At 39.6% G+C, this 15,015-nt stretch overlaps 2 protein-coding genes across 7 annotated transcripts in view; both read right to left on the bottom strand.

The window, feature by feature from the left end:
• Positions 1-75: 75 nt before the first annotated feature.
• Positions 76-9,228, bottom strand: xgb (x globin). Of its 2 annotated transcripts, XM_044143036.1 has the most exons (6): positions 9,158-9,228; positions 8,884-9,102; positions 3,837-3,944; positions 996-1,116; positions 789-869; positions 76-266 (listed from the first exon to the last, which is right to left on the bottom strand). In XM_044143036.1, the coding sequence occupies exons 2-6, from the start codon at positions 9,060-9,062 to the stop codon at positions 147-149; spliced, it is 609 nt and encodes a 202-aa protein (XP_043998971.1). In that variant the 5' UTR covers positions 9,063-9,102; positions 9,158-9,228; the 3' UTR covers positions 76-146. The 2 variants fall into 2 exon arrangements, with proteins under 2 accessions (XP_043998971.1, XP_043998970.1); XM_044143035.1 differs by having other exon boundaries at positions 8,884-9,220.
• Positions 9,229-10,098: 870 nt separating this feature from the next.
• The window catches only part of LOC122846328 (pleckstrin homology domain-containing family G member 3), a 36,840-nt gene continuing 31,923 nt past the window's right edge, over positions 10,099-15,015 (bottom strand). For all 5 annotated transcript variants that reach the window (XM_044143216.1, XM_044143217.1, XM_044143214.1 and 2 more), the window contains 2 exons: positions 12,638-14,015; positions 10,099-11,357 (listed from right to left, as the gene is read on the bottom strand). In XM_044143216.1, the coding sequence (XP_043999151.1) occupies positions 10,771-11,357; positions 12,638-14,015 (1,965 nt within the window). In that variant the 3' untranslated portion in view covers positions 10,099-10,770. The remainder of the gene's footprint in view (positions 11,358-12,637; positions 14,016-15,015) is intronic.

The following is a 15,015-nucleotide window of genomic DNA, read 5'->3' as shown; positions in this document are numbered from 1 at the left end:
GATTTCAGTTCTTTCTGTTAAAATGGCAGATGATGACTGAACATGGGCAGTGTAGAAAAAAAAAAGACAGCTAAAAAAAGTGTCTACATATAGATATTTATGTGCCGTGTTGGTGAAGTCAGTCTATTGTTTAGAGACGGATCATTTCATAGAGCTGTGTTCTTCTTGTCCGGTCTGTCCTTTGGGGATGCTGCCAGGTTGCGCTGCCGGGCGCTCTCATCCTGATATCCCTGCCTCATCAGGCTCGCTACATACTGGAACATCGTCTGAAAATGTAAAACACATTTTAAGCATGTCATAAAAAAGTACTTAAATTGAAAAATTATTTTTTTCAAAAAATTTTAGGTGAACTAATGATTTCAGTAAATCATCTCTCATCCAAAAAGCTTTTTTTAGTTCGGAAAGCCTGGTTGGAAATATCAGGCTTATAAGTTGTAGTGGAACAATCAGACTGCTGCCCTGTCTGTCACCTACAGTCAACAATGAGTTTCAAAACGTTACTAAAATACTTCACAGGTTAGTGTGAACATAAACAAAAAATAGCTTTAATCAGTTGTAAGCAACTATGTTTTATATTTTCAAAGAATTTTTAACAACAGAGAGGAAAAAAAAGCAACGTAATCAAGCCACTTGTTTTCAGTGGCATACAATAACCCCAAAAACCACCTGATGTAAAGTCTATACCATTAATTTAATTATTTAGACTTACCCTACTGATCAGTTAGTTATTTTGAAATTCCGAGACCTAATTGTTTATGTCATTCATTCAATACATTTTTTCAATTTACCTTCCAGGCCTCCTCCAACTCGGCGGTCCACCTCTCCTTTAGGATAGGCTGTACAGCACAGATAAACTCTGCGCCCACGTACTGAAAAACACCATCCATGTTAGAGACTGATTTGTCTGAAGATGTCATTTTACTGATAATTTTGTTATTTTTCTCTCTCTTTTTTTGTCACTTCTTTTGGTTGCTGTGTTTGTCGGAGGGTCTTACATTGTAGTATTTAGGTGGGGCGTTGTAGTGATAATGGCTTTTTCCCAGCTCCACAGCCAGAGCTTCCAGTCTCTCTGGCTGATCCAGTCTGGCCACACTCTTCTCAATGAAGGACATCACCCTAAGAGATTGAGAGGGTTGAGAGATCGGGTTCAGTTTCATTCATGAACATCCAGTTATTACCAATAGAATAAACAGATCAGTGTGGGAGAGATTAGCAATCTTACAAATACATAAAACAGGAACTTGTAAAGTATTTGTGCTCATATTACTTGCACAATATATTTTTTTTTATATAGTTTCGTTTTTACATCTCCCATCAATCCGGAATTCTTCCCCCTCCTCTCTCTTATCTCCCAATTTTCCAGCAGAAAGCTTCCTGCTGGGATGTGAAATGCCTCTACTCTGTGCATGGATTGTTGAAATGCCACACTACCCTCTGCAACTTCAGGTCCTTAGATTTTAATTGGCTATTTTTGCCTCAGCTCAGCCTCGCTGTGTTGGAGCGATGAGAACCATTCAGATTATGAAACCACTTGAGGTGTTCTGCACTTTCCTAGCTGCTCGTCTCTTTAATATGCACAACGTGGTTTTGTTACCTCCAGTTTTACTTTTACAAAAAGAAAAATGAATGAGTAGAAGAATAAAGCTTGAGATGTTCATTTTTATAGTGTTCAAAAAGCTGACTGTGGCTTCGAATTAATCAAACCAACTTCCCTGTCCTTGCTGAAGAAAATAATCCCCACAGCATGATATTAACCTGGTTCAGGTAACAGTGTTAATTTGTTCTAGAGAAAATGTTTTTCATGTCAGTTTTTGGTCTAATCTGAACCGATCCCCTTCTCCTTCATGGTTGCCATGTCCCCTGCATGACAAACAAAACTGGCTTCCTTCAGCTTCCTTTAAACAATCAATTTCATCTTTGTACTTTTCCATTATGACCAGATTTTTGAACAGATGATTGCACATCAGCTGTGGATCTCTGCAACTCCTCCAGAGTTACCTCGGTCATCTTGATTGCATCAGGCCTCACAGATCGACAGTGTTCCTTCATCTTCATTAACCTCAGGCATTTACAGAACAACTGGATTTATTCTGGAACAAAATTACACACTTGTGTCTGTTTAGACTCCTGACTCCTGAAGGCAGTTGTTTTTAGAGACAGAAGAATAAAAGCCGGCGCGTACACAGATGCATGCCACACTTTTCAAATTTTAAAACCACAAGGTGCTGCATAGACGCTTAGGGCCTTCTCACGTTAACAAACTAAACACAGTCATTTTGCTCCAAAACAATTAAGTCCACATGGACGAGCTTCAGTCTCACATACATGAGCACTGTTTACTTTTTTTGTTTTGGCTCATCTGGCTGCCATAAATTCCCTCAGAGGGATTTTGTACCCTGGTGACCACCATTCCTCAGAGTGCTTGAATATTTGCCTTGGGAGGGGAAAACGTATTAGAGATCCAGGTTATGCAAAGTAGCGCCTTCATATTTAAACTGAATGAGTGGTAGAAACCAAATGAAATGAAGCTGTCAATTGTCTTTGTCAACACATTTAAAGATGTCTGAATGAGCCTCTGAGGTTGTGTTGTGCCTTCTTATTTATATAAAGGGTGTACACTAAGAAACAAAGCCTCAAATACACACCTTCTCATAGTTAGTAGGAGGATTTTTGTGAAGCAAGAGAAGGCAGCACATTTGTCTTTGGAGGCAGATGAAGCACATCAGCTTTCCACTCCATTGCAAATTAACGATTTTTTTTTAATATAACTACTTTAGATGTAGAGGTGAACTTCATCCCCCAGGGTGTGTGTTTTTAAAATTTATGTGACAGTCCTAATATCAGACCTAAACATAGACATTAATTACATGTAATAATCCGCAAACCACTTTCCTGCTGTCCGAGAAGACAAAATGCTGACGCAGAACAAGTTTGAGTCATCAGTAAACAACTGCAAAACGTTTCGACTGATTCTGATTCACAATTTCTTATTTCTGCAGTTTGATCCCAGACATCAGTGATATGTAGGTTACCTCCTAATTTCTGCTTCTTTCAAATTATTATGTACCTTAGCAGCAAATGACAGTTTTCCCATTAAAGGCTGAGAAAAGATAAAAGTACAATTCAAAACAGTACAATAAATACAGCCCCTAAATTCAAGTCTGCTGGACATAAAGATGGAAAGAATGGATTAGATTTTAATATTTACCAACAACCAGAGATGTAGATTAAGGTAACCCAGACTGAACCACAGGCTTAACACTATGAAACAGATGCAACAGCATGTTCCCCAACTCTGGCTGATTTACAAAACTTTGCTTGTTACAGCTACAAGTCTCAATGTGTTTATTTTCATTTTATGTGACAACAACCCAAAATAGTGCATAACTATGAAGTGGAAAGCAAATGAATTAGTATTCATTTAAAAGACATCTTCCGAAGTCACTCATTTTGCAAAACAGAGTCTGTCTGGGTGTGGTTTAATCTCTGTATGAATCCAGCTAGTCCTTTATGGATTTAGTGATTTCATAGAGGAGATTAGAGAATAAATAAACAGCATCATGAAAACTCATTTGAGTGAAACTCTGAAAAACAGAATAATTTGCTATATTCTGCTCTAAAATTGTGCCTTTATGCTGGAATTAAAACTGAGAAAATATTTTATAAAATTCACTTCATGATTTTAGTCCTTTTTTAAGACATATAATAGTTTAACATTTAACTGCAAGGTGACAAAATTAGTATCTAGCTATCGGGGTGTGAATACATTTGCAGAGTCCAGTTTGGGCGTGTTCAGACGTGTTCAGACGTGTTGAGGCGTGTTGGCCGTAACTCACCGCAGACCATGTGCTCTGAGCTCCCGGTTTGTCCTCAGCCTCTCCAGGTCCTGCACATCTCGGAACAGGAAGAAGACGTCTTTGCACTCGGGATGCGTCTCAAACAACCTGTTACCAAGACAACAAGAGCAGCAGAAGCAGCCATCCGTAAGCCTCTGAGATCCACTCGTGAGACAGCCTGTCACACCCCTGGCCAAACCGAAACAAATGTCCCCCTCGGGTGTTCTCCCCCCCCCATCATGAAGATTAAAACCCTTCAGGATTAGTCACAGTGTGATCCTGTATTCACAATGCAGAGGGTAAACGCACATTTGTTCTCACCATCATTTTGATAAGTGGCTTCACTGTTCAGCCATTTTTCTTCCTCTGGTACTTTGAAAAGATCTGATTTAGCTTTTTTCTGTTCACTGATCTTGGACTGACTATTTATATCACAACAGCTTTGCACTCCGATTTTAACAACCAGCAGCTGCAATCAGCAGTAAGATTGCAAGTTTGTCAGCCAGATGATTCCTTAATTTGCTGCCTATTGATTATCAACTGTAGCCGTCTCTGGCTGTGGATCCTGAGATTTAGTTCAGCTGGAAGGTTATCGAGTTAAGGATAATGTTCACCATAAGATACTTAAGACTTTCCTTCCAGATTAAAAAATAAGCAGTGACACACATTAAAATTATGATAAATTATATTAAATTGCTCACTACTTGTGTGGTGAAAAACCAAACAATTTTCTATAAATTGGTTAGACATTCAGCAAGACATGTACCAGGACATTGGTGATGACATATTAATACATTTATAACACTGATAATGGCCTTTATAAATATATTACAAATGTAGATTACTAAAACAATCTTGATGCATTTAATTTTTTTTTTGCAGCTAATTCTGGATTAGCTGCAAAAAATTATATATATATATATATATATATATATATATATATATATATATATATATATATATATATATATATATATATATATATATATACATACACACACATGCTTTCATTAGCAATGGTCAAGTAGTGAATTAAAAAATGAAAAACAAAATACTGTTATAGATTTGGATTAGATTTTAATATTGAGTTTCTCCCTCATTTGATTTTATCCTAACATAAAATCTATTAGACATGACCATTGCTGATGAAAAATTGTACGTCCTTCATTAATCACCTTCCTTAGCAGCCTATAAATGAGACATTTTATTAGCAAATAGTTTTACGAAAAGCTTTAGCCTGACAGTCTGCATTTACAAGAATAAAATAAAATCCCAATTAAGATGAATGTAATACTGTCAAAGCATGAATTGTAATTTAAAAATGCTAATGATTTGAACCAAATGATTAAAGTTAAAACAATTTCCAAAATGCCGACATGCAGAGAAATGTCCTCTCCTCTTGTCCTTTAGTTTAGCATGCAGCCTCTATACATTTAGACAGGATAAATGCTTGTTTTCTTCAGGCTGTTATCTCCATGTGCTTCATCCGACCTGCATTAAACCAACGTTCCGGCTCGCTCTAATCTTGTTTTTTCCTCTTTAGCTGTTTATCATGATTTACATTTGGCCTTCCAGTGTGTAAATCTCATTTTCTTCAGCCTGTGCCTTACAGTTCGGTCATGACCACAAATTCCCATTACTGCCTGTTTGAGTTTCACTCCTTTTGCTTCTATTTAAACTTCAAGTCTCTCTTTCATTACTTTGACATCTGTCACAACATCTCCATTTTGTTTGGCCTTGGTTCATATTTCTAGACACAGTTGACTGGTAATAACCAGCACTGGGGTGCTGAGTTACTGTCTTGAAAGGAATTTATGATCCTTCCAAACAATCAGCTTAAAGCACTCATGTTTTCTGTCACTTGGCTGCAAAAGTCTGTTTAGAGTGACAATGTTTAGATAAGTGAAAATTCTGATGTGTAAATATATTTGCTGCACAGAGGATGATTTTCTTCTGCAGTATTTAGCCATAAAGATCAATATCGGCTCCTTTGGTCAGCGTTATTTTCAAGGTCTGCTTTGGTCAACTGAATATTTTGTGATAGAAAATGCAACAGATAAACATCATCCAGGACAGGCACACCTAGCAATAAAATTAAAAAAACGGTGAAAAGTTTGTTTTTAAAGTGGAAAATTTCACACAAAAGTTATTTATGGAGTAAGACATAAGTTTTTGGTAATCTGATGCATTTATTTATGGAGAGTTTTGAACTTTTTTACAAAAGAAATCTGAAAAATCAGAATGGTGCATGCTAGGTTTCCATCCCATGTAGTTTTGCATGACCAGAAAACCCTCTTCTACATGTTTGGTCTGTGCCAAACAAAAATTCCTACTAAACGATAGATCACCCCACCAATAGCCATCCTGTCAAACTCTCCGATTTGGGCTGAGGATCCATGCAGCTCCTCCAGAAACGTTTTGGCTGCTTCGCTGATAACTGCTCTCCTTGTCCGACCTGTCAGTTTAAATGGACTTCAGTCTCTTGACAGCTCTGTAGTTGACATACTTCTTCTGTTTTCCCATGGTGGTATTAGATGTTGAAAACTTCTGATATTTTTGTAGCCATTTTAGAAGAGCTGTATTTAAAATGCATTTACCAGTTGGGTGACCTATGAAAGCAATTGTTTTTATTTAAGGCCTCAGAATAAAGAGGGCTGAATGTGGAAAAGCTGAAGGAGTGGGAATACTTCTTTAAGGAACAGTCTCCTTTGATTCATAGAAATATGATTTATTGACATTGATTACCACAGTCTGACTTAGGAGAATCTAGATAAACTGAGGCAGATGCTTTCTTTATTTTTTTAAAACCAAATTAATGTAGAATTTCTTAGGCAAAGTTATAAATAAATGTTGGCATCTAAGCATTGAAATATTTGAAGGTGACAGTTTCAGTCTTTGTTCATTTTTACCCCAGTCCTTCACTCAGTGGTGCTGCAATGTTCTTTTTTACATTTTCTGTCCCTGACCTTATTCCTGATATTAAAAGGTGGGGAAACTGATGGCTTTCCTTCTCAGCGCAGCAGCAGCATGTAGAGCTCTTGTTATTTTCCACTATTGTTTGCTCCTCTCGTGGACAGGAGTGCGCACGCTCTCACAACATTCGCAGACAATGCTGCTCCCGCGAATAGCTCAAGTGGGATTTTAATTGGCTTTGCACAGAGGTTGCATTCGGCCCAATTATGCATTATTCACAACCAGTTTTGATCTGCTCTTCACTCGATTTGAATATATGTAAGAGAGGAACATTCTTTGGCAGGTAGAAAGATACTGAGAGTTATTTTGATCTCTGTTTGCAGCTGAGATCCGGTGTGGTGACCCTGGTTTGGCTCTGAGCTTTATCTATCTGAAAACTGAAAATCTGAAGGTCTTTTTACACCACGGGTTCACAGTTTTTCACTTTCACATTTTTGATTTGTATTATTTTTCTCTACAAACTCTCGGAGAGATGAAAATGTTTTCGTGGATACTGGTTATCTTCATAAATTGTATAAATTTGTTTTCCTGATGGCTAGTGCCCTAATTAGCTGATACTACTGCACACCAGAAGCTCTGTCATGTCAGGTAATGATGTTAGGATGTGAGAGATAAGAGAGGAAAACAAGTAGGAGGTTTCTGCTTCCAGCTCTCAGTGGAAAGCTGTGGGTCAGAGTATTAAGGAGGAGGAATGTACAGTTTGTGGCTTGTTTTATTCGAGGCTCCCATCAGAAAGCATTCCCAAAGATCCTAAGTAGACCTGAGAGGCCATGAAGTCAGCAACGAGTAGAGATGCCTTAGAAAAGGCATTTTAACACCTGAAATTAGAGCCAGTTAGATACTGGTGATATGGCTTCCTGCCCAGAGCGGCCTTCCAGGTGAGGGCAACCTGTTCAACCAAACATATCTACAAAGAAAGTGGCAGCCTAAATTACTTTTTGGAATTTCTGCCATGTATACCCCTTTAGACTAAGGGGGATACAAATCTCCATGTGGTCTAGGTGGATAGGTAGTTGCTCAGGCTAAAAGAATAACTCCCTCTTATATATACTATTAATTTGTTTCAAATAAATATACTATTGGAATATATTGGCTACTCTATATAAGAACAGACAACTACTCTTATATATATACTATTTATTTGTTCCAATAATCAGACACTAACAGGCTAGATTTTTTTAGATGCTTTCTATGTTTTAAATATATATATATATGCCAAATTAACATATGATTTCTTAAGCAACGTTTTAAGTAATGTAAACAATGAAATCTATGAAGGTGACAGTTTCAGTCTTTTTTTCACTCAGGTAATGTTGAGAAGATAAAATAAATAACTTTCCTTTTACATCTTATGTATCTAAAAAAAGAAAAAGAATGTTATTAGTGCATCCCTACTAAAATAGAGTATGGATGCACTAATAAGAAAACTTGGGCTGTTGTCCCATACCTGTTTTTATTATTTATGATTCTGTTATGGTCATCAATAACTCCCATTTCTGTCAGACTAGCAGCCAATATACTTGTTAGATTTCTGTCATAGTTTAATTAGCAGTGTATTTCAAAAGTAAAATATGACATTATAGTATAAGGTTTGTTTATGCCAAAGTCTGGGTAAAGAAGGCTGGCCCTCAAACTCCAGTCCTCAAGGTCTGGTGTCCTGCAACTTTTAGATGAGCCTCTGCTGCACCACAGCTGAACAGAATAATTGAGTCATTAGCAAGACTCTGGAGAACTGATCTACACAAGGAGGAGGTAATTAAGCCATTTCATTCCAGTGTTTTGTACCTGTGGTGCATCTAAAAACTGCAGGACTCCGGCCTTTGATGACTGGAATTTGACACCACAGTGATGTTGAAAAGCACAGCATGACCATGAAGAAAAAGTTTATTTTCTCCTTTTTCTGTTGTGACCATACCAGTAGAATTAAATAGGTAATTTTATAAAATCATTGATACTTTTTTGTTTGTTTGTTTTAAAACGTAAACGCTTCCACAGCAAATTTGATCTTTAGTTTTATCATTTTAAACCTAAAAACCCAACAAATAAGACCCGAGATAGTGTGAAGACATCTTACCTCACAAACATAATAATCCCAACTTTGGCAATATCGTCTCGAATAACTTTCCAGGAATCCTTGATCATCTGAACCTGCTCCTCGCTGAGATGCGCAGCAGCTGCGGCGGCTGCAGCCTCATCTCTGTCCCTCTGTGAAAACTCCGTCTTTGTTGCCAGACCTGAAATCGCGCACCCCATTCTTCATCTAAAACAACGGAGATGATGGCGACTTTTTTTATTATTATTATTGTTCACTGTCAGTCCCAGATGATGGACATAGAACCGAAAGGTTAAACTGTTCAGTGAGGCATCTGGTTTTTGAGTGCGTGTCTTGAACTGTCTCCCCTCTTTTAGAAAAAAAACACACAAAAAAAACAAACATCACTCATCAAGTCAGAAATTACAGTTGGGGAGGCAGGTTCTGGTTGTTGCTTTCACAATAAGATAAACACCTCGCTAATCAACGCATAATTCAGAAAGCGCTTTTATTTTGCAGAATGGTGCTTCGTATTTCCGGTTTTAGTTAAGAGTATTTACTGCTACATTTACACTGATTTTCAAACCAAGTAGGACTTAATTCTGGGTGAACTGAACTGAGCCGCAAATATGGCCTCAGTATAAAACCATATCAGAAGATTATCAGACAAACCGTTAAGGAATCGGATGTTCTTTGATTCACCCAAGGATTGCAAATGTGGAAATACAGGCTTAAGTAAATAAACACACTTTTATTTACATAACTTAGCAATTTATGTTCTTAAAAATTAGCACCAGAACACTTTTCTTTCATTCCTCAGACGTCTCATCACTCAAGATCTTCTTAACCCAGTCAACCTCTGCCACCTCTCCCAGAAATTTCCATACCTCCAAGGGTTTGTCATCAGGACCACCTGCCTTTCCTCTGTTCATCTTCTTCATAGCTTGCCCCACTTCATTGTTAATCTTAGCTACTTTATGATCCACGACAGTCACCTCTTCTGCTCTACATTCTCCTCATTCATCAACTCTTCAAAGAACTCTTCCATCCCACACTTGGCACTTGTCAGTACATTTCCCTTAATCGCCTTGATCTGCTGCACAACCTTTCCATCTCCATCTAACCTGGACAGGTCACTCTCAGTCCTTATCGTCCATATATATATATATAAATAGGTTCTTGAATTGCTAACACAATTCTGTGGGCCAGCCCTATGCAGAAGATTCCATCTTTCATTGACAAAGAAAAATTACGTTGCAGCTTTAGCATTTCTGTTTTTATTGAAAATATGGGCAGCTGTACATAACCAAAAACAAGTTTCTGAGTATCTGGAATTTACACATGGCCAAAACTATCCCAATATACAGACCTATAAATAACTTTCATGAAAATAAACAAGTTGCTGATAAAAAAATAAAGCTCCAGTGATGTGCACAACTGTTTTACAAGCAGCTCAGGAAAATGTAGAAGCATATTTTGCTGTCCCTGTGCACCAAAACACAGTAAAGGCTAAAATCTAACTGTCTTTGGTGTCTGAAGTAAGACTTTACTGGCAATCGAGCGCTCTTAGCCGTCGCTCTCAGAAACTCTGCACTGATAGTTTGCAGAGTTAATATTAATGACTATAGCAGCCAACAGTAGGTAACATATAACTTTTTTTTTTTGATACAGGAGACTATATATGTATTTATATGTTCACACAAAACTGTAACGTGCAAACAAATACAGTTAAAATGTGCATCTTACTGTTTTAAAGACGGCATTCCCATACCATCCCTTTTATGTTACACTGGTGCTAAAATTATTGCACCTTGTCCCCTATATAAAAAACCTCATGCACAGAGTTTGTGAGGGAGAAATATGCAGAACAAACATTGAAAGCATCATCTAACTCCCAGGTTTATGTTGAATACACACAGTGCACGTTGTTTAGCTTGTACTTAAGCTCTGGAACTTCTCCCGTAAACTCCTCACGAGGTGGCTTTCTGAGGACTTCCCAGAACTCAGTGACTTTGTGCTGTTACGAACTTCCTGGAAGAGCCCATCTTCGTCTTGGATTCTGCGGCACGGCGAACGAGTCCGCGAACGTTCTTGAAGGTTCTGAACCTCATGCAGAGGGACAGAGCCCAGCATGTGGTCTAAGGAGCTCCACCTGCACAGCAGGGAACCCTTCTTTTGCTGAGGCCAGTCCTCTACCTGGAGACATTTCTTACAGCAGTCTGTCGGAGCTGCGTGGAGATCTGACGAGCTTCTGTACTTATGAGAGGCGCGGCTCTCCTTTACCCCATCTGGTTCTCTGCAGACACAGTGTGCTCTTAGAAAGTGTGAGGTGTCCGTGTATTTTGAACGCAGCTCCTGGACGTGAGGCCAGTGGAAGGTCTCAGACTGAGGGCTGTGTGGGGCTGTGCCCTGGGAGCTTGCGGGAGAAGATAATGCCTGGTCCGAATTTGGAGAACAGACTTCAGGAATGACTTCCTGTTCGCAAACATTCATGGGCAACCTTAAGTTAGGCTTACCTACATGAAAACAGAGACAAAAATACAAGAAGTTTGCATCAATTTTCTGTTTAAGAAATAACTAAAGGCAGATTAATGCAGAACTATGAGAATCATTCATAACACTTTTTAACATGTCACAAAAGTCACTCTTTCGGGCTCCACAGTGGCACAGTTGGTAGAGCTGTTGCCTTGCAGCAAGAAAGTCCTGGGTTCGATTCCCAGCCCGGGGTCTTTCTGCATGGAGTTTGCATGTTCTCCCTGTGCATGGTGGGTTCTCTCCGGGTTCTGCAGCTTCCTCCCACAGTCCAAAAACATGACTGTCAGGTTAATTGGTTTCTCTAAATTCTCCCTAGGTGTGAGTGTGTGTGTGAATGGTTGTTTGTCCTGTCTGTTTTCTGTGTTGCCCTGCGACAGACTGGCAACCTGTCCAGGGTGACCCTGCCTCTCGCCCGGAACGTAGCTGGGGGGATAGGAATCAGCAACCCTCCTGACCCCATTAGGGACAAAGGGTGAATAGAAAATGGATGGATGGAAGTCACTCTTTCCCATTTAACCTCAATGCCTCAGTTTGTTGGAGCATATCGGTAATTAAGCATCACGAGGCTCCCATAAGAAGTGTCATTTTCAGTTTGTGATATATAGGAGACACAGCAAGCTGATCAGATCAGACCAAAATTGCTCTATTTGGCCTACATGATAAATGTAACACAGTTACCTACATGGTGGAAAAACTAACATCCTGAGGAGACAATCCCTATGACAAAACATGGCAGATGAAGTTTCATGCTGTGAGAATGCTTTTTTCTGCAGGAAAAAAAAGGTGATAGAAAAGTGGATGTAGCAAAAGCACAAGCAAAACGTTCACCTTTCCCAAGAAAAACCATGGTAAACATTTGTTTAGAGCTACAATAGAATGGCTTGGATAACAGCAGATTTATGTGGGAATGGTCCAGTCAAAGTCCAGACTCAAATTCTATTGGGAATTTGTGGCAGACCTTTAAAATGAATGTTAGATTATCTTGATCCAGACTGACCTGAAATTATTTTGCAAAGAAAAAATAATTTCTTTATTTCTCACATCAGTCTGCGATGATGTGAGAAGTGGTTCTGCTAAATTTAAATGCACGACACACTTTTCAGGTGTTTGCAAAAAAAAATACAGTTTTACTTTTTCATCTGTTATACATAAAGCTGTGATAAATATGTGATGACATTTGAAGTTTGTGGTTGTAATGTGAAAGAATGCGAGGAAGTTCAAGATGTACTCTAAAAGTGTTGATCGATGATGTTCTGTTTACCATTTTTTCTCAGCTTCTCCTGGTGGACAGCAGCTGCACTGCGGAGAGCTTCCTGGTGTGCAGCCTGTCTGCTCCTCTGCCACCCTGCGGGCCGGTTGTTTTTAATGCGCTGGCTGTACTGACGAGCCAGCTGGAACACCTTGTTTCTCATCTTCCCCATGTCGTGCAGGATCTGGTCTCCGTCTATGGTGGTTTGGAAGCTAATGCTCTTGGGTAAATGGCTGGGGTGGAAGTTGTCGTTCTCTTGAAATGCCGGGGACGAACACGGTTCAGAGAGCTGAGCAGAACCCTGCTCCGCTGTGGAGGAGCTGGCCGTAGGTGAAGATACGGAGCAAGTGTCTGCAGCAGAGCACATTTCAGGCTCTTCTTCTATCACTGGTGGTTGATTACTGTTTTTGACCTCCATAGTATCCAAGCTGATCTCAACTCTTTGGCTGTCAACTTTCTCTTCTGCCTCCCGCTTCACTTCCTGAATCTTCTCCTCAGTTTCCATAACTTCCCAAACCTTCAGCATTTCAGACGAAGGCCTGAACTCTTCCTCTGCAGTAAACGCTTCAATGGTGCTATTGGACCGAATCTTGACCTCAACTGAGCTTCGAGGTTCACTCATCCTACCCTTTTCTAACCCAGGAAGGTCGAACACGGACCAAGAAGTGGGTCTGTTTCTACAGAGGCCTTTCCTGTAGGCTGGACCGGCCTTCTCCTTTGGAACGTCATTCAGCTGTCGACTCAGCTGTCTCACCAGACCGGCGGGGATGAAGGACAGACTTTCCCTGCGCTTGAGGCTGAAGTTAGCGTCTTGGTGCTCAGCATGCTCATAGTATTGCCTGATTTTATGGATGAGAAGTTGATCCTTTTTGGAGAGAGTGGACCTGCGCTCTCCTTCACTCAGTTCAGGCTCAGGACCCAACAGGTCGGCCTTTGAGGAGGTCTGTGGTTCTGGTGAAGAGCTATCTGACATTTTCTCCATCTGTTTCTCCACGTCCATATGGGCTGAGAGGCTTTGAAAAGGGTCTTTGTCTAAACTCAAGTTCTCAGAAACCAGACTGCTCCGTCGTGACAAACTGCTGATGAGTTGCTCAGCGGTCAATTCGTCCAACACAGAGGAAGGCAAACTGCTTTTATTATCTGAAAGCACCTCCTCTTCCTCCTCAGAGAGGTCACCGTTCAATAGTACGCTCATCTCCTCCACCTGAAGACCAGAAGAGTCGCTCTCTCCCTCTTCTTCTCCTGCTGTTTCCCTGGAAGTATCCAAGGATTCTGGGGTCTCAGTGTGTTGCTCAGAGGAGAATATGGTAGAATCGTGGCAATGGGAGTTCTCCACCTCCAGCTGGTTGATTGGTTCTGCTTGTGGGACCCGGTCTAGATGACAAAGCTCCTGTGCATAAAAAGATAACCATATTATCTAATGGAAAAATGCACATTTTAATGACAAGCAGTCTTCATTCCTCATTAGCTTAATAGTTCATTTTAAAATCAGCTTAATTCATAACATCCACATCTTTGCTGCATTTATTTTATAGTATTAGGCTTCCTGTTCTTTATCCAGTGACGTTTTTGTCATAATATAATCACGGACTCCAATGCAGGGATTTCATGTGACAGACCAACACAAAGAAAAACATGACTGATGCTTTTTCTAACAAATACAAATATCTGAACATTGTGTCATGCATTTGCTTTCAGTCCCCTTTACTGAACCCTCTAAATAAAATTAAGCACAATCAAATGTCCTCTGAAGGTCCAGTGGAAAGGCATCCTAAAAATATTTGCAGCTGCAACTGCAGTAAAAGGGAATTTTATGAACCACTGCCTCAGCATGGCTGTCTGTATATCCACACTACTTGTCGAAAAAATGTTTGAAACTTTTTGTTATGTTCCTTCTACTTCACTGATGCACTACTTTGTTTTGGTCTATAACAGAAAATCTCACTAAAATACATTTGTGGTGGTAAAGAAACAAAACATTAACATTTTCAAGATGCATGAATACTTTTATAAGACACTGATTGTCTGGGGGTAAGATTTGCAATTAAAAACTTGATTTGGTGAAGCAGTCTGCTTCCTTTGGTTCTTCTTGGACAGTTTAAATTATCCTTGACTAGTTAGGCTGAGCCTCGTCCGGTTTTCATCCTGCTGATGTTACCCTAGACTGCTGCTCTAACGCTGTGTCCAGGTGTTGCCTGCTCATCTGGAGTGCCTGCAAATTGCAAATTGCAAAAAATAAATAAAAAAGGAAAGCGCAGCTTGGAGCTGTTTGCCATAGATAAGGTTCACTCGGCTCACATGCAGAAGCTGCAGAAGTGGGGGGGACGCTTCCCATGTGGTGCTTTAATTTCCAGCACAATAAATCTACAGCATGTAGAGATGATTCAACT

This window comes from Gambusia affinis, linkage group LG16 (assembly GCF_019740435.1).
Source record: "Gambusia affinis linkage group LG16, SWU_Gaff_1.0, whole genome shotgun sequence".
In the NCBI taxonomy this organism is placed as follows: domain Eukaryota; kingdom Metazoa; phylum Chordata; class Actinopteri; order Cyprinodontiformes; family Poeciliidae; genus Gambusia; species Gambusia affinis.
The sequence above is the reverse complement of the archived record's forward strand: the minus strand, read 5'-3'. Positions and strand labels throughout refer to the sequence as shown.